The following is a 22,488-nucleotide window of genomic DNA, read 5'->3' on the forward strand; positions in this document are numbered from 1 at the left end:
AAAAAGCGATAAAATATCAAACATTAAAAATTTCCCTAAACAGAGCTGCCTTCAGATGTCTTCTAAAAGTCAGATACTTGCTTATTTCCTTGACATCTGATGGGAAGGCATTCCGCAAGGTGAGTGCCACTACCGAGAAGGCCCTTTGCTGCAGGCATCTTGAGTTTCTAATTTCTAATCTCTCTTCCTCATTCATGGACAGGTAGGCAGAGTCTCAGAGGGGCATGTAACTTTCTAGCACCATTGGCCAGAGAAATGCTTGTGCAAGTCGAGATTACCCTGAATTACAGGTTATTACACTTTCTGCTTGCAGCATCTCTGTGAGGGGATTTATAGGCAGCGCTAGGGATGCCCATCCACTTCTTTGCAGAACCAAAGTACCAGGAGCAGCAAAGTCAACGAGGGCCGTCAGCTCCCAAATGGAACTCTTTGGAGTGTTGCCCTTCTTGCTGGTCTCCTGCATCACCTTCTTGCTTATCCTAATCCGGAGGAGAGATGCCACAAAGGGCAAACTGCCCCCAGGCCCCACCCCATTGCCTTTGATAGGCAACTTGCTCCAGTTGAATATTCGGGACATCATCGGGTCTTTTAATAAGGTGAGTGTAGGTCTCTGCTGCGTAGCGTTTGGGGGGGGGGAGCCAAGGAGCTGATTGTTTATTTCCTTGACATCTGATGGGAGGGCGTTCCACAGGGCAGGTGCCACTACCGAGAAGGCCCTCTGCCTGGTTCCCTGTAACGTTGCTTCTCTCAGTGAGGGAACCACCAGAAGGCCCTCGGAGGTGGACCTCAGTGTCCGAGCAGAACGATGGGGATGGAGACACTCCTTCAGGTATACTGGTGTTTCAAGTGTTCAGGATCTTTCCTTTGCTGCACCACCTGATTATGTTTCAATACAAGTAGATATTTCTTCTCGTTATCAGCAAGTAGCTGCTTGGGAGCTCATGGGCAGCTTCTTAGCTTTTACCTTTTCACCGGGATGCGGTAACATTTTGTCCAAATTTTATAAATATTTTTATTAAGTTTTACATAACGAATTCCAATTAAAACATATCACAATCACCTTACATTTAGGATTCTCAGAATCCCTTGACTTCCCCCCGCCCTTCTCTGGTTTCCATTTCCCATCTCTTTTTATTCAACTTATCCATATATATATATTCAACTTTTGATATGTCTATTATTTAACTTTTCCTTTATATTTTATCCTTTACAAGTATTACTCCAATCCCGCCAAAGTTTTTAGCTGTTTATAATGTTCTCTTAAATAAACTATACATTTTCTCCCTTCTTTCTTAAACTTCTTCTCGTCCTGGTCTCTGATTCTCCCAGTCATTTTGGCATAGTCCATCATCTTCATCAGCCATTCTTCTCTGGTTGGAACTTTGTCTTCTTTCCATCTATGGGCCAGTAGTATTCTTGCTGCTGTCATAGCATACATAAATAGTCTTTTCTGCTCTTTTGGAATCTCTGTACCTATAATGCCTAGAAAAAAGCCTCTGTTTCTTTCACAAAAGTTATTTTAAACATTTTTTATCCCATTATATATCATTTCCCAGAATGCTTTTGTTACCTTGCACGCCCAGCACATGTGGAAAGACGTGCCTTCCTTTTCTTTGAATTTCCAACATGTATTAGAAGCAGTTCAATACATCTTTGCTAATTTCATTGGTGTTAAATACCATCTATACATCATTTTCATATAGTTTTATTTCTACGAACAGCACACTGCAAATTTTAAATTTTCCTTCCATAGTTTTTCCCAAGATTCAAATTGAATGCTATGCCCTATATCTTGTGCCCATTTTATCATTACTGATTTGACTTCTTCATCTTTTGTTCAAACCTTGAAAATTCTGTACTGAATCATCTTTTCTTATCTACTTTAAACACTTCATTTATTTGGTAGTATTGCAACCAACCTGTAACTAGCTGTCTTATGTCTTCCATATTTTTTAATTTCAATTGCTGTTCTCTTTCAATGAGCAGCTCTTTATAAGCTGCCGATTCTGCTCTTACATTAACTTTTTTTAAGGATATCGCTTCAATTGGTGAGAGCCACCATGGGGTTTTCTGTTCTAACAATTTTTTATACTTTCCCCATACACTATAAATTGCATTTCTTATTACATGATTTAAAAAACCTTTATGCACTTTGGTCTTCTCATACTACAAATATGCATGTCATCCAAATCTGTTATCATGACCTTCAAGGTCTAAAATATCTGTGTTTTCCCATGTTATCCATTCCTTTAGCCAGCAGAGACAGGATGCCTCATAATACAATTTTAAATCTGGCAGAGAGAAGACCCCTCTTTCTTTATCATCTGTTATCAATTTATATTTATTCCTTGGTTTCTTCCCCTGCAAGATAAATTTAGTTACATATTTTTGCCATTGCTTGAAGTGCTCCTCCCCACTGGCCACAGGTATTGTCTGAAATAAAAACAACATTTTCGGAAATACATTATCTTTGTAACAGAAATTCTTCCCCAAAGTGATCAATTCATTCTTCCTCAAATCTCCAGATTCCTCTTTATCTCTTTCCAAGTTGTTCTATAATTATCCTTAAATATATTTATATTCTTAACAGTTAGCCATACACCCAAATATTCCACCTTTTTTCAAAGGATAATTGCATTGCTAGTTGTAATTCCTTCCACTGTTATTACAAGGTCATATGTAAATGCTCTTTATTTATATTCTTTGCACCCACTTTTTGTCCAAATTTTAAGCACTAAGGTGTGATTGATTGATCTCCTGGCAGCTCCGGAAGCAGTATGGTCCAATCTTCACTGTCTACATGGGCTCCCGGCCAATTGTGGTGCTGTGCGGTTATGAAGTCATCAAGGAAGCACTTGTGGATAACGCAGAAACATTTGGAGGAAGGGGACCAATAGAGACCTTGGATGACACCTTGTCGAAATACGGTGGGAGAAATTTGCCTTGCAATGTTAGAAGGCAATTAATTGATTAATATGTATACCACCCAATCCCACTAAACCTCAGTGTAGTTCAGGAATGGTGGATTACCTGCTTTTGCATGCAGAATGTCCCAACTGCAGTCTTTGGCATTTGCTCGAGACCCTGGAGAGCGGCTGCCAGTCAGTTTGCTGAGTTAGATGGACCAGGGGGTTGGACCAGAAGACCAGGGGGATCCCTTCCAACTCTATGTATCTAAGGCAGATTCCTATGTTCCTTTTCTTCCTATGATCCCTTTCTGGCTTTGTGAATGTGCTGGGAGTGATGGGAGAAAAGGGTGAGGCTTAAAAAAATCACGAGGAGTCCAAAGAGAGGTGCAGGCATGAATTTGTCTTGTTCGGTTGTGCCATCTCCAGGGGTAGCACTACAAGACTTAATCTACCCCTCCTTCACTTTCACCTCCTTTATTTCTCTTATTTTACTGCTCTGCTACTCCTTTCACTCTGTCATTTTACTCTTCTGGTGTTTTCCCTGTTGCCTTCTCTGATTTGTGGAGTCTCCATTTCCAGGAGTGGTTCCAACCAACGGGGAACGGTGGAGGCAGCTCCGTCGCTTCTCCCTCTTAACACTGAGGAACTTTGGGATGGGGAAAAGATCCATCGAGGAGCGGATCCAGGAGGAGGCCCAGTTCCTGGTGCAAGTTCTGCAGAAAACGGAAGGTGAATGTTCTTGCCACTCATCTATGCTTTCCCTCAACAGAGTGAAAAGGTTTAATCAAGTAGTCAAGGATTGCTCTTTTTTCTAAGAAAAAAGGACTGCTATTTTTCCTAAGAAAACAAAATGGAATTCTGCTCAGATTTGGCGAATCTCCCAGATACAAGGTGTTTGCCTTTTGATTCTTTTTCTGAATGTGGGCTGGCACTCTTAATCCTTCCATCTTCCTAAAGCTAGGGCTGCCATACATCTGTATTTTCCCAGACACAACTGGAATTTGGGCGGCAGAGTGGCGTCCAGGCAGATTTTTGGTGAATTGGCAAAACGTCTAGGAAAACGCAGATGTACGGCAAGGGGAGTAATTTTTTTTTAAAAAAATCCATTAAATTAACAAAAAGCCCCAGCACGTAATATTTTGGGGGAGGTGTTCCCCCAAAGCTCAACAACTTTGTCTGGATCTTCACTTTTGGGAATATGGCAACCCTACTAAAAAGCCCATTCATGATTTTTAACTGAGTTGAGTTTTAGGTGAAGAATGTTTGTGTGTACACACAGACTGGATAGATTTCAGTTAAGACCTAGGGTCTGTGTCCCTTTAGAGAATTGAGACATGGTGGAGACCATTGTTGTTGTTTAGTCATTTAGTCATGTCCAACTCTTCGTGACCCCATGGACCAGAGCACACCAGGCGCTCCTGTCTTCCACTGCCTGCCGCAGTTTGGTCAGACTCATGTTGGTGGCTTCGAGAACACTGTCCAACCATCTCGTCCTCTGTCGTCCCCTTCTTCTTGTGCCCTCAATCTTTCCAAACATCAGGGTCTTTTCCAGGGAGTCTTCTCTTCTCATGAGGTGGCCAAAGTATTGGAGCCTCAGCTTCACGATCTGTCCTTCCAGTGAGCACTCAGGGCTGATTTCCTTCAGAATGGATAGGTTTGATCTTCTTACAGTCCATGGGACTCTCAAGAGTCTCCTCCAGCACCAGAATCCAAAAGCATCAATTTTTGGCGATCAACCTTCTTTATGGTCCAGATCTGACTTCCATACATCACTACTGGGAAAACCATAGCTTTAACTATATGGACCGTTGTCGGCAAGGAGATGTCTCTGCTTTTTAAGGAGATCACTGTAGCTTTAAGGAAGTCCAGATCTTGTAGCCTGCTCCTTTCAAGAGGGGCCTGCCCAAGATGGATCCCAGTCTTTCTTCTTCCTTCTTCTTCCCAGCAACCCTTGCTGAAGTCTCCCTTTTCGTGTCACCCCACACCCAGTTTCCATGGCCACCTTCCATATCCCCAGCCTCCGTTCATACCTCAAGGCAAGGGGTGGGGGGGCAGTTCACAGATTACAGAGGAAGGAAAGGAATAGAACCACAGCAACACCACCATGTTGGTTACATGAGGCTGGTTATCTCACAACCTTGCTATGTACTGCACAGATGCAGATATCTGAACAGCCAGAGTTCGCCCACTCTGCAGCAGCCATTTTCCAGCAGAAACCATGCAGGCAGGCAGGGAGGGAGGGAGGGAGGGCGAGCGGAGAAATCAGAGTGTAGTAAGGATTGGACAAATCCGCTTTTGCTTTGTCTCTCTTTTGCTGGTTATCTGCAGCCATTTCAAGTAGAAACTATGAAGGGGTGTGGGGGCCAGAGACACTGGACAAATCACAGATCAGAAATGATCCCATAGGAAAGAATGGAATTTTTCAGCCCATTATGTGAACACTCGCTTAAGGTACTATTTCTGGGGAATACCTTGGGTTTGAAAGCGGGACATATGTGTACTAAATATCGTCTATAATTTAGGAAAAGTTAAGTAAAAAGGAGCCTGGCAGTGTCCACAGCATGCAAATCTACATATGGCAGACACAGGCCTCAGAGGCTACCCAGTAAATACACACTCCATTTGTACCATTTTCCCCCTCCGCAGGGCACCCATTTGATCCAACCATTCACCTCAGTCATGCCGTCTCTAACGTCATCTGCTCCATTGTTTTTGGCAACCGGTTTGAATATGAGGACAAGAACTTCATCTTTTTACTTGACACGATAAAGAAAACCTTCTCAGTTCTGTTGTCCACCTGGGTACAGGTAAGGAAGTGGTGGGAGGGGGTGCAAGTCCTAAAACTGGTCTCTTGGATGTCACAGGCTGCTTTCTGTATAACCACAGGAAGTAAGGAAGAGTGTTAGCTGTTTCATGCCCTCAGCTGCCTCTCCCTATATTTTTCGTAAGCCTAATTGCTCATTTTGCTTCTGGTGGATGGGACATACGGTAGTTCAGGAGCTGAATATTATGGTCCAGGCCATGGGATGCATGGCAATAAGGAAGGGTAGGTCTTGATGGGGCTCCATGTCCTTTTTCTTCACAGATCTGCAATTTTTTTTCCAAGATTAATGCGGATCCTGCCTGGGCCTCAGCATAAACTGGCCAGGTACATGAAGAAGTTAATAAACTTCATCTCTCAGAGGGTCAAGATGCACCAGGAGTCCTTTGATCCAAATTGCCCCCGGGACTTCATTGACTGCTTCCTGGCCAAAATGGAGCAGGTAGGAGTATTTGGAATTTGTATGCTAATACTATTCTTTTATGTCTTTGTTGTGTCTTCCTCATCTCCTCTGTGACTCGAGGACCTTTTTGGTCCCTTCCAACCTTACAATTCCATGATTCCAATTCGATCCAGGGAGGGAGAGGAGCCTCGGACCTGTCATCCTCCCTGCTGCTGCTGCTGCGCTACCGCGCCGAGATCACCCGGCTACCTGGAGCCCCGAAGCCGAAGGGACCCAGGAGTGAGAGTGGGGTGCCTGGGGGAAGGGGAGAGACCCTGACCCAGATACCCCGCCATCGAGCTGCCTCCGCTACCCCCGCCGCTAAATTGAGGGAGAGGTAGGAGGACGAACTGCGGCCTTGCGGGAACACGAGGCTGGGCCTAGACTCAACCTGGGCCTGCTTTCCCGCCGAGTAGCGCGCCCAAAGTCCAAAGGAAGGCCCACTGGAAAGGCCTCGTTTGTTTTTTGTTTTTCTTTCCATTTTTAAATATATATATATATATATATAATAAACCCCTTTTTATTTTTATTCTTTCTAAAAATTTTTTTTATACTTTTAATGCTATTTTTTAAAATATGTAAATATTTTTATAAATATTATATATATATATCTTTCTTCCCCCCCTTTTTTCATTTTCCTTAAATTTTTCTTCTATAAGAACAATAACAACAAAAAGACCTTGATTTTGTTTCACCCCCACCCACCCACCCCTTTTTTTTAAAAAAGAAAAGAAAAGAATATATTAATATTTTAACCAATATTTTTAGTATTGCCACCGTCTATTACTTCCACCTTCCACTTTTTAACACCCAACCCCCCTCTTTTTATACATTTTAACCCTTTAGGAAAAAACAGGCAAAAATAAAATCACAAGTTCCTAGCCCTTTTACTAAATTTCTATCCTTTTTAAGCTGCTGTCCTCTCTCTCCTCCAAACCTCTTTTACCTTAGCCTTATATTATTCCTTCCACCTCAATACATAAACCCTTTCCATACACTCAAACCCACCTCCCCAATATATCCTCTCTTTATTTTTACCCTCCGTCTCACTTGTTTCCACCCTCATTTTGTCTTCTCTTTCCTTTTCGGTTCCTTCTTTCCCCCTTTTAAATTGAACCCCCCCCTATCTAGTCTGTTTATTAACCTGTCTCCAATAGGGGAGCCTTTCCTCCCACTCATCACCCCCCTTTTAAAATAAACACTTCTATTTTATTTTTATCTTATTTCCTTCATTCCACTACATAAACCTTCTCCTTGAACCCCTTCCCAGACACTCAATTCCCCTTTATTTGTCCATTCCTTATCTTCCCCTTCCACCCCACTTATCACTCCTCACCCCTTCTTTTGTTTTATACCCTCTTTGTTTGTTGAGTTGCTTGTTTGCCCATCTATAACCCCCCCTTTTTTCTCTTTCTCTCTTTCCCCACCTGTTTGTTTGTCTACTCTCACCTGTTTGTTTGTCTATTTGTCCTTGGGTCTACCCGCCTCTCTGAGTACCTGACCACCGCTTTGACAACACTGTTGAGGCGAGTACGACAACCTCAGAGAAATTCACATAACATCGCCAAGAGATGACACAAATGATTGCCTAAACCGAACGCTCTGCAGAAGCCACCAGTCAACAACGCCTGACTAGTCCAATAACCCAACACCCAGAAATCCTCATCGCCATAACCCCTAACCGCAACACGTCCCACTCTGAGAGAATGCCAAACAAACCTCAAACCAAAAACGTCAAGGAGATGAAGGTGTCACCAACTAAAAAGATGGTAAAAAACACTGAGATCACAACACCTCCTCAAAATGATGAAATATTACAACACCTAAGAGAAATGGAAGAGAGAATGACTAGTAAACTGGAAGCTGCAGTGGAAAATGCAACGGCCCCTATACAGTTACTAATCAGCAATCTTATCTCCAGAGTGGAAGCTCTAGAAAAGAAGAATCAACTGCAAGAAGGAATAATAGAGCAATATCGGGATGAAACCACACGCATGACTGAGAAATTGTGCGAACTGGAAAGAGAAAACGAAGAATTGAGAATTAAACAAGCAGACATCGAAGACCGAAACAGACGCTGTAATATCCGCTTCCGCAACTTCCCAGAAAAAGCAGAGGAGAAAAGCCCAGCAGACCTGATTGTGAGCTGGTTGAAAGATACAATCCCAAATCTAACACTCGAGGTATCCGATCTGGAAAGGGCACACAGAGCTCTAAAACCTTTGCCAAAACCTGGTGCCCACCCAAGAGACATCATAGTGTGCTTTTCACGCTACAGAAAAAAGGAGGAGATATGGAACAGCCTCAAAAACTCAACCAACCTCCAATACAAAAACAATTCCATATTGGTCCTACAAGATCTATCCCAGGACACCCTAAATCGGAGAAAAAACCTACGTCCATACACTCAGCTTCTTCAGCAAAAAGGGATTCGATACCGTTGGGGCTTTCCCTTTCGTCTCATCGTGACAACCGACACAACGCAATACATGGCTACCAACGAAACGGAAGCCCAACAACTATTGAGGAACCTTGGACTCGATCCTCCATCGAACCAGCAACAGAAAGACTTACCAAGTGACAGCCGAGATCAAGAAAGTGGAATAACAGTAAATGAGTGGATGGAAGTAAAGAGAGGAAAGAGACAACAGAAGCAATACATCAAGACTCGTCGATTCAACCATCTACCATCGCGCACAAAATCATTCTACCGAACATTCTCCACAGGACGCCTAACCACGATCAACCGAACCAAAACATCACTGAGGAACAACCCTACAACAACAACAACAACCACAGCTAAATGAGGCAACCGGAAAACATCTCGAACTGCAGGACTGGTGATCCCCCTACCCCCCCTAGAATCTACCCCATCCCAACCCCACCCTGACACCAGTCCAGATAACCTCAATCACATTCCCCATCAACCACAACCCATATCTCCAGTATCCCTTTCATACCAAACAAGAGAAAAACAACTCCCAACATCCATAACATAACACAACTCACTATCAGGCTAAAACATGATACCTATTCAACAACATGGTGGCACCAGAGCGCACCAACACATACACACACTCTAACACATCAGTGATGTTGCTATTAACATTGGCAACATTGCTCACGAACCTTATACCAGACACTAACATTACAAAACCACTCTACACCGTCTTGCTGATCACCCCCTGTCACAAACGACGAAGGGGAAGGCCTGTCCTTGAGTACAGCCCTTCACATCAGCCGAGACCAAGGACCAACCGGCTATTTGCCAAAAGGTCCAAAATACCCCAAACGAACACCTATATAACTACATATAGGAAACCCTCTATAACTTACCTCCCACTCTTTAACCCGATTCTAATTCTGATCCCATTGAACCCCCACCTGCCACATCATAAGTCAGCGCAACTCCAATGGTTCAATACACGACACGAAGTGAGGGATATAGGACAACCCAAACGGGTTGGCAAGGAACCATCCTACAGAATAAATAAACAAGATGGCTAGCTTAAAAGCAATCACACTAAATGTGAGGGGGCTGGGAAACCCAATCAAGAGAAAACGTATCACCTCATACATAAATACCATGAAACCACACATCACCTTCCTACAAGAAATACACAACCCACCCAAAGGGAACAAACTCCTGAATGACCCTCGTTTTAGTCAACAATGGGTAGCACAAGGCTCAGGAAAGGCCCGCGGAGTAGCTGTAATAATTAGTAGGGACTTAAATTTCAACGCCACAACAGTCCTAAAGGACAAAAAAGGTAGATTCATTTTCATTAAAGGAATACTAGATGGCAAAATTAAACTGACAATCGGCTCACTATATGGCCCTAACTCGAGACAACTTGAATTCTTTCAAAAAACACTAAACAAGTTCCTTTCTTTCTCTGAGGGGGAAGCAATTCTAGGAGGCGACCTTAACTTAAATATTAAGGGCATAACTCTGGAAAACACACATCCTGTAAACTCACAGGCAACCCTCCTCAACCCTCCCTCCCAAACAACTAAGGCTTCTTACAAGTTACTAAAAATGTTAAAAAACAGGGGTCTATATGACATTTGGGGCGAACACAACCCGGGAGACATCACCCACACATTCCAGTCCGGACGTCATGGTACAACGTCCAGACTGGACAGCATCCTGCTCACACAGGGTCTGATCCCCTTGGTAGAATCAACAAACATAGGCAGCATCAAAATCACAGATCATGCCCCAGTAGAAGTCACTGTTAAAATAGGTGAAGAAACGCAAACTACTCCATCATGGTCTTTCAGTCCCATTCTAACCACAAACACCCAAATTAGAGCAAGTATCACAAAAACTCTCCAAAACTATTTTAAGGAGAATGATGTAGACAATATAAATACCCCCCTCTTATGGGACGCTATGAAAGCGGTGACCAGAGGAGTTTGCATAAAAGAGAAAGCACTCCTTAAAAAACAAACCTCTTCAAAAATTAACAAAATAGAACAAGACATCATTGCCCTCTCATCACGTTACAAACAAACAGGTTCCAAAAAACTACTTAAACTTCTAGAACAAAAGAGAAGAGAATTAGACTCCTTAGAAATCAACAAAACAATGATCAATATTTTATATTCTAAACAGCGCTTCTATGAGTATGGAGGGAAAAACTCCAGACTATTAGCAAATAGATGCAGGAAAAAAGCACTTAAAACAAAAATACACTGCATCGCCAAAAAAGACGGCAACGTGACATTTTCCCCGAAAGAAATAACCTCTGAATTTGCAGAATTCTACTCCAATCTGTACACTTCTCACAACCCAACTGAGGAGGGAATTAGAAAATTCCTGGCAGAACTGACCATGCCCACCTTAACCAACGAGGAACAGGAATTTATGGACAGCCCTATCACCCCTGAGGAAATAGATACGGTCCTTAAAAACTTGAAACCACATAAAGCCCCGGGCCCAGACGGCTTCACGGCAGAATTCTATAAAAAATTCAAAGAACCCCTGATGCCCTACATGATACGCCTATTCAATGATATCATGAAAGGGGGGCTCATTCCCAAAACATGGAATCAATCTAAAATAGTCTCCATCCCAAAACCATTACAGGACAACCTCAAAGTAGAATCTTACCGCCCAATTTCATTAATAAATCAGGATTACAAGATATTCACATCAATATTGGCCAATCGTTTAAAAATCTTTCTAGGCAATTTAATAGTCCCAGACCAGACTGGCTTCGTCCCTGGTCGCAATATTACAGACCCCATCAGGAAACTACTAAACTTAATCAACCACAGTAAGGCAACTAAACTTCCACTGACAATTATGTCCCTAGATATCCTCAAAGCTTTTGATTGCTTGGAGTGGAAATACTTATTAGCAGTACTAACTAACATGAAATTTGGCCCCAACTTCCTACAAATCCTCAAACAAATATATTCCCAAGCCTCAGCAAAATGCAGAATTAATAATATGGACTCAAACACCATAGCAATTCAAAGAGGCACAAAACAAGGATGCCCGCTGTCTCCATTCCTATTCATCCTAGCTTTGGAGCCCCTAGCAATCCGAATCCGAGCAGCCACAGACATCAAGGGAGTGGAAATAAAAGGCAAAAATTATAAATTAGGGCTCTTTGCAGATGACCTGATGGTCACAACATCAGACCCATTAAATACAGCAACCTCCCTAATCAGAGAACTCAACACATTTGCAATGGTGTCGGGCCTACAGGTAAACTTTGGAAAATCAGAAGCCATGTGCTTCAACACCCCTCCCCATATCCAAAAAGAACTTACTAATATCACCAAAATAAAACTTTGTCATACCAAATTCAGATATCTAGGGGTACAAATAACCAAGAACCTCAATAAATTATACCTCCATAATTACAAGCCCATGTGGCGACAAATAAACAAAGACCTAAAGAAATGGGACAGTATGAGTTTCACTCTTTCAGACAGAATAGCCATCGTCAAAATGGTCACCCTCCCAAAACTGACATACTTATTCCAAACCCTCCCAATCTGGATCCCCCCAACCCAACTTCGCAAATGGCAGGGAAAATTACATTCTTTTATTTTCTCACATAAAAAACCAAGGATTGGCACCAAATACCTTCACCTCCCCACCTCAGTAGGAGGATGGGGAATCCCCAACATAGAAACATACTTCAACGCCAACCAAATACGCCATATAATCCCATATATACTACAAGACGAGACAAAACAATGGGTACATCTGGAGAGGGACTCAATTGAAAATATCTGCACCACAGCATATCCATTTCTCCCAAACAAATTAAGGAAGATTCCCACAACACTCAACAGATACACACAAACCATGTTCAAAGCATGGAAAGCAGAAACTAGTAAACTATCTCCAACCCCATCCCCATTAATTCCCCTGGCTTACCATCCCTTGTTCCATCATGCAGCACAAAACCTCCAGATGAAGACTTGGCAAACCAAAGGTTTACATCGCTTAATAGACTTTTATAAAGACAACAAACCTTTGTCACCACAAGAAATACAGGACAAACTAGAAGACATCCCAATGTCCTGGTTAGCACAACATCAACTACATGCCTTTCTGAACAACCCAACTGTAAAACCAGCAGCAACTAGACCCCTGACAGCTTTCGAAAACCTCCTCCAATTGCCAAAAGGACACGGAAAAGGGATGGTATCTGCAATTTACAAGATACTAATTCAGAATCCCATAGATCCCCTGGACAAGATAAAACGACAATGGGAGGATGACATAGGATATGAAATCAACCCTACCCAATGGACTAAAATGTGGTCGAAACCCCCTTTCAAATCTATATCAATGAAAAGAAAAGAACTCTCATTGAAACTAACTCACAGATGGTACCTGACTCCACGAAAATTATCACTAATACGATCAGGAATCTCATCAAAATGTTGGAGAGGATGCACTTCCACAGGCACGTACCTCCACATGTGGTGGGAGTGCCCTAAAATTCAATCATTCTGGAAGACATCTATGCAAGAAATTTGTAACATAACTAAGCAAGTGCTAGAAATTACCCCAGAATTGGTTTTACTAAATATCTTTCAAGATAACAACGCTCACGCAAATCATAAAGAACTTATAATCCATCTGTTGTCAGCAACTAGAAGCATCATAGCCAGGCACTGGAAGGACTTATCGGGAGTGGGCTTGGACCAATGGTACCAAGTTGTATGGGAAACGGCCCTGCTAGAAAAACTAACCAGTAAGCTGAAACTGACACGGGGACAAACAGAAGAAGACACCTTCACCCCAGTATGGTTCCCCTTCATCACTTATACAACCCAACAGGAAAATGACAAAAGCTTACCGGCAGCATACAAATCAATGTGGCTAACTTGATCAAAACACCCTCCCCCCCCCACTCACGCAAGAAATTAAGGATCATCACAGCCAACCATGAATGAATAACCACATTCTAAGACGAATCCTGACCTCTCTCACCAACAAAGAAGCACGAACAAACAACAGAGAACCTGTACAAACGACGCTGACGCCGAACCCCTACACATATCAAGAAAAACAGAAACATCGGCAATCCACCACACCCAACCCCCCATCCCACCTACCTCTTTCCCCCCTTCCTCATAATGTCTCAACAAGTTAAAATTGATGTGTAAAAATGATGCATGAAAAAAAAAAAGAGACATTGCACTATCTTTGTAACCTAAGAAAATCTTTAATAAAAATAATTACAAAAAAAAAAAAAAACAATTCCATGATTCCCTAGGTTCTATCAAGCTCTCTCTAGCTATCATTTCTTTTGTATAAGACACAACTGGGGAACCAGCACAACATCCTATATATGCCCCCAAACACCTGCCACCACTCTTTGAATTAACACCTTCCATGCTCAAGGGCTAGCTTCTACCTGCACAGTTGACCACTTGCTGTAGTTTCACCTGGTTCTTGAGCTTGTGAGTTTCCCATTGGCATCTCGTTGGTCATTGTGGGAACAGGATGCTGGACTTGATTGGGCAGCAGGATGCTGCTTCTCATACCTCTGTAACTCAGCGATATTTTTTACAAGTCTATCCTGTGATACTTTGAATCAGATTGGAAAGGAAATCTTGCCAGCCAGCCTTCCATAAAACCTTTCTGTAGATGTACAAATTAGCCCCAGGTTTGATAACATCGCTCTTTTCTTCTTCTTCTTTCCGTGTCAGGAGAAATCAAACCCAGCTTCAGAATTCATTCATGAAAACCTGGTTGCTACAGTTCTCAACCTATTCTTTGCAGGGACAGATACAACAGGCAACACCATCCTACAGGGGCTTGTTGTCCTCCTCCGACACCCAGAAATGGAAGGTAAAAAAAAACAAGATCAAATCTGTCTGGCTAACTCTTGTTTCCTGTCTGTTTGGATGGCTGATGGGTTCCTCTCTTGCTAAATAAACCAGGACTCTCTTTCCCAGCTCTAACTCATGGGATTTTCTCCCTTCCACTGAGTCAGAACCCCAGTTCCTTCCTTTGATCACATTGGAACTTATAGGAACCAACTTTAAGAAAATATTGGAGGAGGGCAACCAGGGTTTTTATTCCAGGGGGAAATCACAGGAACTCAGTTCAGACACTTCTCAGGTGGCTGCCATTTCCATTCTAAGAGAACATGTTCCGGCACCTCTTCTATATATATAAAAATGTAGGCATTGTGTACGCGGAGGTCACAGCCTTTTCCCGTAACTGCTGAACCGTAATGTAACAAATTTGGCCACAACGTACCTTGCCCATCAGGGAGGAATCTGGCCTGATTTCCCCCTGAAAAACTACACCTTTCACACCTAAAATAATGATTGAACACCAAAAAAGTGGCGCCCAAATTAGACATCACCACCAGAAGCTCTGAAGACTCCAGCAGCATCCAAAAGCTGCGCCGCCAGATGACATCACAAAATTCCACAGCCACCAACTGAAAACAGTCCTTTTGCAGCAACAAGGCCCAGCTTTTTCAATAGACCGCAGCATTGCCAAGCAGGGAAAAACAAACAGAATAGGGCCTTTCACAAGGGATGTGGCACAACAAAGGGGGGGGGACACATAGCCATGGGGGGGGGAGGGAGGGAGGACCCTGAGTCAGCCAAAGCAGTGGGGGGTGGGTGGGTTGGGACAGGGAAAACTGAGTAGGCCAACAGCCAAAACAGTCATTCCACCTCCAAAGCCCAGGCCCAAAGCCTCTCCCGGCGGCTGCATTAATAAATGCCTGGCAGCATTAGGCAGTCATTCATCATTTCCCCTAACACACACCTGGGGACACGGCGAGGGGTTTTTGCTTTTTAATTTAGTGGGCGTTGTGTCACATACGAGGCTACAGTGGCCATTTTAAGTAAGGGCAGTCGTGCCCCTTTTAACCTAGGCTTTATACGATGACTGATTGCCTGGCTCTGCGTCTTTAAAAAAACAACAACCATGCACTTTCTCTCCCCAGTTTAAGTCCTCAGATATTTGCAGTGGCCAATCCCCCCCCCCCGATTTTCTATTTACAATAGAACCCAAAAGCTGACAGTTCCTTCTCCAAAGGTGGGGGCCCAAGTATGGAAATACAGTGGGGAGGGAGCAACACTCCCCGGGGACAACAGAGGGCTCAGACAAAAGTGCATGCTGGGAAACAGAACCCAGAAGCTGACAGTTCCTTCTCCAAGGGTGGGGGCCAAGGTATGGAGAAACAGGGGGAGGGGCCAACACACCTCGGAGACAACAGAGGGCTCAGACAGGGGGCGTGGGGGTCGGTGGGGGTTCGATAGATCATGAGTCAGGACAGGGTGGGGCCAGTCACAGGGATGAACTGGGGGTGGGGGGAGGAGGGGGCAGGAGAAGTCATGTGTCCGGACAGAGTGGGGGGAATCACAGGAAAGAACCACAGCAACGCCTGGCCAGGCCAGCTAGTTTTCTATAAAAACAGCACTGAGGGCAACCCTCCACTCCTGTACTTCCCCTACCCCCACACTACTGCAGAGCACACCTTCTTTTGCCATGTGCAACTGTCTGTAGGCCTCTCCAGCTCCCTGACTGTGTGCAAGAAAGGTCTTTTCCATCTCCTTCTACATTCTTCTGTTAACCGGAGAAGCCAGAGAACAAACCTTCTACATGCAAAGCAGGAGGTCCATCTTGCTCATACTTTTTTGCTGCCTTGATATTAAATTGATGTAGTGTGTTACAAACTCCTAAACTACTGAGCCATGATTCTTCCTCCTATAAATTGATGTAGTGTGTTACAAACTCCTAAACCATGATTCTTCCTCCTATAACTATATCTAACAATTCCTAATTGCATGTTAGCTCTAATCCCACCCTATTGTTTATAGCAAACATTCAAGAGGAGATTGAGCGGGTCATTGGGAGGAACCGCAGCCCCTCCTATGAGGACCGGAATCAGATGCCCTACACAGAAGCCTTCATCAATGAGATCCAGAGATTTCTAGACCTCTCCCCAGTGGCAGCTCCTCATTTAGTCACCGAGGAAGCACATTTCCGAGGGTTCACCATTCCGAAGGTAAAGTGAGTTGTGTGGCTAACAGAAATATTTTTTTCCATAATACTTTATTAAACAAATATTGATTTATACAGTTATTGCATCAAACTAACAAAATAAAACTAAAATAATTAACATACTGTTGACTTCCCGTCATCATCCGCTGTGTGTCTACTTTAGTTTCCCAATGTACAGACCTTATTCACCATATTCTTATTTTTTCTTTTGTACATATTATTTCTAGTCATACCCGTTTGTCTAGATCTTATTACAAACCAATCACCAGTCCATAACTGCCAAGAAGAGTCCATCGTTGTTATCGCTTTCTTGTAAATAGTTCTTAAATTTTTCCCATTTTTTAATAAATCGTTTTTTTGTGATTTTCGGTTAACTGAGCCATTTCCAAAAATTGTAGCAGCTTTACCTGCCATTCTCCTATTGAGGGGTTTTTGTCCCCTTTCCAATTGGCGGCTATCAACAATCGAGCTGCCGCCGTGGCGTATAGAAATATCTCTCTGCAATTTGCTGGGAGATCTTTCCCCACAATTCCAAGGAGAAATGCCTCCGGTTTTTTTACAAAAGTGATTTTGAAAATCTTTTTCAGTTCCTCATATACTTTGTTCCAGAAAATTTTTATCTTACAAGCACATTTCCGAGGGTTCAACATTCCGAAGGTAAAGTGAGTTGTATGGCTAACAAAAATATTAGTTCAGATTCACGCCTGCAGCTTAGGGCTTATCCACACTTACCTTTTGCCCCACTCTTTCCAGACAAACGTCTGCGTTTAAAAGTTCCATGTTTGGGTTTTGTTGCTTTTTGCTGCACAAAAACCTGCTCTTTGCCACTCAGTTTGAGAAATATACAACCAACAATAAACCAAAGTCATGTATTCCATGCGTATACTATACAACAAAACGTGACCGGCTGATGAATAATAATTCCGATATCACATACTCTATAGATGACAATTATAGAAAGCATGCAGATAGATTAGGGCAAATGTACAATACAATATAGACCAAAATAAAGCAATGCACATACAATAATATATCCATACTTAAAGCTCCATAATGTGTATGCAAGTTCATGTATGAAAGTTCATATGAAGATACAAAAAGTCCGGTGCTGACCACACAAATTACGTGTTAGCTGGAAAAGGATAATGAAGCATAATTTGGCGATAATGTATGCAGTGTCGTAACAGACCGAAGCATAGGTGTGACGTATCCGCGAAGGATAGAAGCAAACAAGAGGACAAGGATATCCGGATTATCATCCCTGTTTCGCCATTGTGGTTTCATCAGCAGTGGGAGTACTAAATAATATTATGAAGAAACATAGAATCATATATCTAACATATATACCCAGCCTTCAAAAGAATATTATAAAGAAACATGGAATCATATATCAAACATATCAAACCTACAATAGAAAATTAATATTTACATACCGGTCATAGAAAATGTATAAACAGAGACCTAGCAGGTACTCCGAAGACTTCAGCAAAAATTTCTTATACAAACTGAGGATATATATGCACATACAGGTAATGCCTCTGAGAGTTACATGTGTTACTAAATTTCAGGCTCTTGTAGATTTTTTAAAGGAACCACAGGCACAATTATATAAATGGTGTACAGAAGATAGGACCACAATTTATATATTCCATTTGTTTATATAAGTTGTGGTCCTATCTTCTGTACACCATATGTTATTGTATGTGCATTGCTTTATTTTGGTCTATATTATATCATACATTTGCCCTAATCTATTTACATGCTTTCTATAATAGTCGTCTACAGAGTATGTGATATCGTTATTATTATTCATCAGCCGGTCATGTTTTGTTGTATGGTATACTCAGTTTGAGCAAACATCAATTTGGGTTTTCTGTGGGTTGCCATTTGCTCCAATTGAGCTTTAAAGAGTGGGTTTTCACATGGAAATTGTGTCAGCCCAGCCACTGTTGCTTTGAGGCATGCTCCCTTTGACAGTGGAGGGAGTGTTGGGGTGAGACATTCATTCCCACAAAGAACACTCAAAGTTGCTAAAAGTTACTGGAAGTTTCCAGAAGCTGTGGGCATACTGTTTTGTTAACACCAGGGGGCAAGGTCATCCCGGTGAGAACTGTTCCTACACATGCACAGCTTCTGTGCTGGAGAAGGAGAGATTGTTTCATTTGTACTCCACTCTCAAACTGGAAGGATGTAATCCAGAGAGGTGGGGTCTTGAGGTGGTCTTGCAGCTACCCAGGGCAAGGCCTGCAATGTTTTAACTGAACCTCTATATCAGGGCTCCCATAGAAGCTTGTTTTCCTGTATAGTTCTGTAATGGTTTCGAATGGTTTCAGGAGTCGAACAGACTCTCGGAACGGATTAAGTTCGAGAACCAACTGTATGCTCCTGGCTCCTGCCAAGCCAAGAGACTCTTCCCAGGGCCAGGCCACATGTAGTGATTCGGATAAATTGAATGATTACCTATGGAGGGTTGTTGTTGTTGTTTAGTCGTGTCCGACTCTTCGTGACCCCATGGACCATAGCACGCCAGGCACTCCTGTCTTCCACTGCCTCCCGCAGTTTGGTCAAACTCATGTTCGTAGCTTCGAGAACACTGTCCAACCATCTCGTCCTCTGTCGTCCCCTTCTCCTAACCTATGGAGGGTACCATCTCCTAATCAGCAGAGCATTGTCCAGTCCTTAAGGGATTTGAATTAGGGATAAAGGCAGGCTAAAGAGGAAATATCTGAACTGGGTTGCTTGCAATAACTGTTGCCTCCGGGGTCTCTGCCTTTCCTCTGCAGGGCACCACCGTTATTCCTTTCCTGTCATCCATCATGAAGAGCTCTCAGTACTATGAGACACCCAGGAAGTTCAATCCTGGTCACTTCCTGGATGAAAACGGGGCCTTCAAGAAGGTGGATGCCTTCCTGCCATTCGGAGCAGGTGATGGACCTCTGTTTTATGCGTCAAGAATGGAGAGAAGGGGCAAATGGGAGGGCTGGCTTGGCTTAACCTTAGGGGGAATCTAAGGATCTGTAGTGGGATGGAGAGGGGGATGCAAACAAAGAGAAAAAAATGTTGGACTGTATGGCCTGGGAGATATTGGGTTAGGACTCACCCTGTATATATAAATGGAACTCCTGTTTCTTGCTTTTCCAGGAAAAAGAGTCTGTCCTGGTGAAGGTTTGGCCCGTATGGAGATCTTCGTAATCCTCACAACGCTGTTGCAAAACTTCCATCTGAAAGCGTCCAAGCAGCATGAAGAAATAGACATTGCACCAGTAGTGGAAAGTAATGGACATGTTCCACGGCGTTATCAACTTTGTGTGGTTCCACGGTGAATGGTCGTTGATACAAGAGAGCTGAGATCTCTGGGGGACTCAGGGGACTCTCCCTTGTGTGTGTTTCTTCTTAATCTGAAATCTTTCTGTCTCTCTGATTTGGTGATAATATTGACACAATAAAGGTTTGTGTCGTAATAACTCCTTTGAAAATCTCTTTCACTAGAAAGCCTTCTGTATAGATTTCAGTACTGTATAAACGTTTTGTGGTTGAAAAACTATATAACTAAATAACTAACATGCTTTATGCATAGATCTCTGCCCATTCTGAATTTCTTCTGTTTCTGATTGTTCTCAAGGTGGAAAAAGGTAAATGGATAATTACCCAGGAGAAGAAAAAATAAAATATGAAGGAAATTGGGGGGAAAGTTGAGGTATTAAATTTGAAACTCAATCAGACAAATGAGAAGAATTTGGACTTGCTAAAAGAGCTTGATAATCCACAATGTAAACCTAGTCTTAACCTTAAGGAATTCCAAAAGGGGATAAGGTGGAAGCTCTTGTACATATTGTCTCAGTATTCTGTTTTAGTATACATATACATTCTAAGTCAAAGAAAATAAGAGATACAAAGGCAAAAATGTCCTTCCTTAGAACAAGTCAAATGATAATGAAAGGATTTAGGGTTAGGAATCATGGAATGGCCCCTCCAGACATTATTTTTACTGAGCATTGTTCATGATCTGTGCTCGTGGTGCAATTGGGGAGGTTATATGGGATCATGCTTTCAGTACTGTTTGCTCGTGAATTCTTACAGGCATTCATATTTTATTGTCTGCATGGTGACCCTCCCCACTAGAAGCGATATCCTTAAAAAACCGAATATGAGAAATGATTGGAGGAAGCGACATATAAACAACCGGAAGTATTTTTTTAATATTTAAAGTTTTCTTCTCTTTTTTGTTTTTTGTTTTTGTTCATTCTTTGTTCCCTTCATGATTTTGTATATTTTTGTATAATTTGTATATATATTTTTTTGGTATGTGTCACAGTGGCCGGAGTGGGCTACTTCAGAGTAACGACTCTACACAGCTCTGCATTTTATCTTTTTATTGGTGCTGCGTATTTACAGTGCTAAAGGCAGTGCTATTTACAGAGACACATCTTATCCGCTTGAATCAGAACCTCCGAATGGCGTTTGGCGCGTTTTTCTCCAACATAACAACTTGGGGAGACCCATCCTCTTCCCCCTACGTTTTCTGCGCAATTCCGGAGTTGGGGGGACAGGTCTGCCCCCCTTGCTTCCCCCTTCCTGTCTCACCTGGGACGCTGGCTCCGCTACCCTGTCTGAGCCTCGGACCCCACTTCCTGCTTCCCCACTTGAGACGGAGCTCTCCCTGCTTTCCCCTGCGCTCGGGGATGGGCTGGAACTCAGGAGGGGAGGGACTTCGCGATATCCCCTGTCCCTCACATCCACCCCCCTCCCAGGCCCCCCTTCTCCCCTCCCGAGGGGCTCCAAGGGCGTCGGTGACGACTGAAAGCCTAAAAACTCTGTGCTGTCCGAGCCTGTTGGTGTGAACACCTCTCCCCAATCCCTCGAGCTCCCTCCTTCCGCCTGAGAAGACTGAAAGCCCAAGAAGTCCATGGCATCAGAGCTGGTGGGGGTAAAAATACGCTGCCAGTCTGCCTCTTCCTCTGACCGGGTGGACCTCGGAGACGCCCATACCTCTTCCTCCGGGTCCTCAAACTCCGCTTCCCATCCCCATGGTGAACTGCTCTCTGCGACCTCCTCCCCCTCCCCTTCCCCCTCCCTTTCCATGTGCCAGGGCTTGGGTCTGTGTGGGAAGAGGGCGTGGAATTCTTCCACCAAGAATTCCTCCTGTATCTGAGTGGCTGGTACCCATTCATTCTGGGAAGGCGGGGCATCCTCCCATGCCATGAGGTACTCCAGGCCCCCCACCCCTCTCCGTGAATCAAGGATGGCCGTGGCTTCATTGAGTTGCTCCCTGCCTCCCCTCTCCCCCCCTCCCTCGGGGGTCTGTTCGTTGTCTCGGAGCCTGCTGCCTTCCCTATACGGCGACAGCAGCGATCTATGAAATACTGGATGCACCCTCATGTCCTCTGGCAGTGCCAGCCTGAAGGCAACCGGGTTGACCTGTTGCGTGACCGTGAAGGGGCCCAGCCGTCTGGGCGCCAGCTTTTTGCACCGCCCTCTGGTGGGAAGGCCCTCCGAGGACAACCAAACCTTGTCCCCCACCCTGATGACCTCCCCTTGTCGCCTGTGGCGATCTGCCCCCTTCTTGTACGCTGCCTTGGCCCTCTCCAAGTGTTCTCTGAGCTGCTGGTGCACCGTCTCCAGTTCCTCTGCCCAATCCTCTGCCTGTGGGCCCTCCTCCTCCTCCTCCCCCTCCCTCTCTGGGAAAGATCTGAGGTCGCGCCCGTAGTTGGCCTTAAAGGGCGACACCCCTGTGGAGACGTGCACCGCATTGTTGTAGGCAAATTCTGCCAGTGGCAGGCGATCCACCCAGTCCGTTTGCCTCTGGCTG

General features: G+C 43.7%; 1 protein-coding gene across 1 annotated transcript; it reads left to right on the forward strand.

Moving 5' to 3' along the window:
* The first annotated feature begins 357 nt into the window (after window positions 1-357).
* LOC132592250 (cytochrome P450 2H1-like) lies at window positions 358-20,030 on the forward strand. Its single transcript, XM_060275250.1, has 9 exons — window positions 358-596; window positions 2,765-2,927; window positions 3,489-3,638; window positions 5,556-5,697; window positions 5,995-6,172; window positions 14,360-14,501; window positions 16,496-16,683; window positions 19,463-19,604; window positions 19,821-20,030. The coding sequence occupies exons 1-9, from the start codon at window positions 420-422 to the stop codon at window positions 20,000-20,002; spliced, it is 1,464 nt and encodes a 487-aa protein (XP_060131233.1). The 5' UTR covers window positions 358-419; the 3' UTR covers window positions 20,003-20,030.
* Window positions 20,031-22,488: the final 2,458 nt, after the last annotated feature.

The sequence above is a fragment of the Zootoca vivipara genome, chromosome 6, assembly GCF_963506605.1.
Source record: "Zootoca vivipara chromosome 6, rZooViv1.1, whole genome shotgun sequence".
NCBI lineage: Eukaryota > Metazoa > Chordata > Lepidosauria > Squamata > Lacertidae > Zootoca > Zootoca vivipara.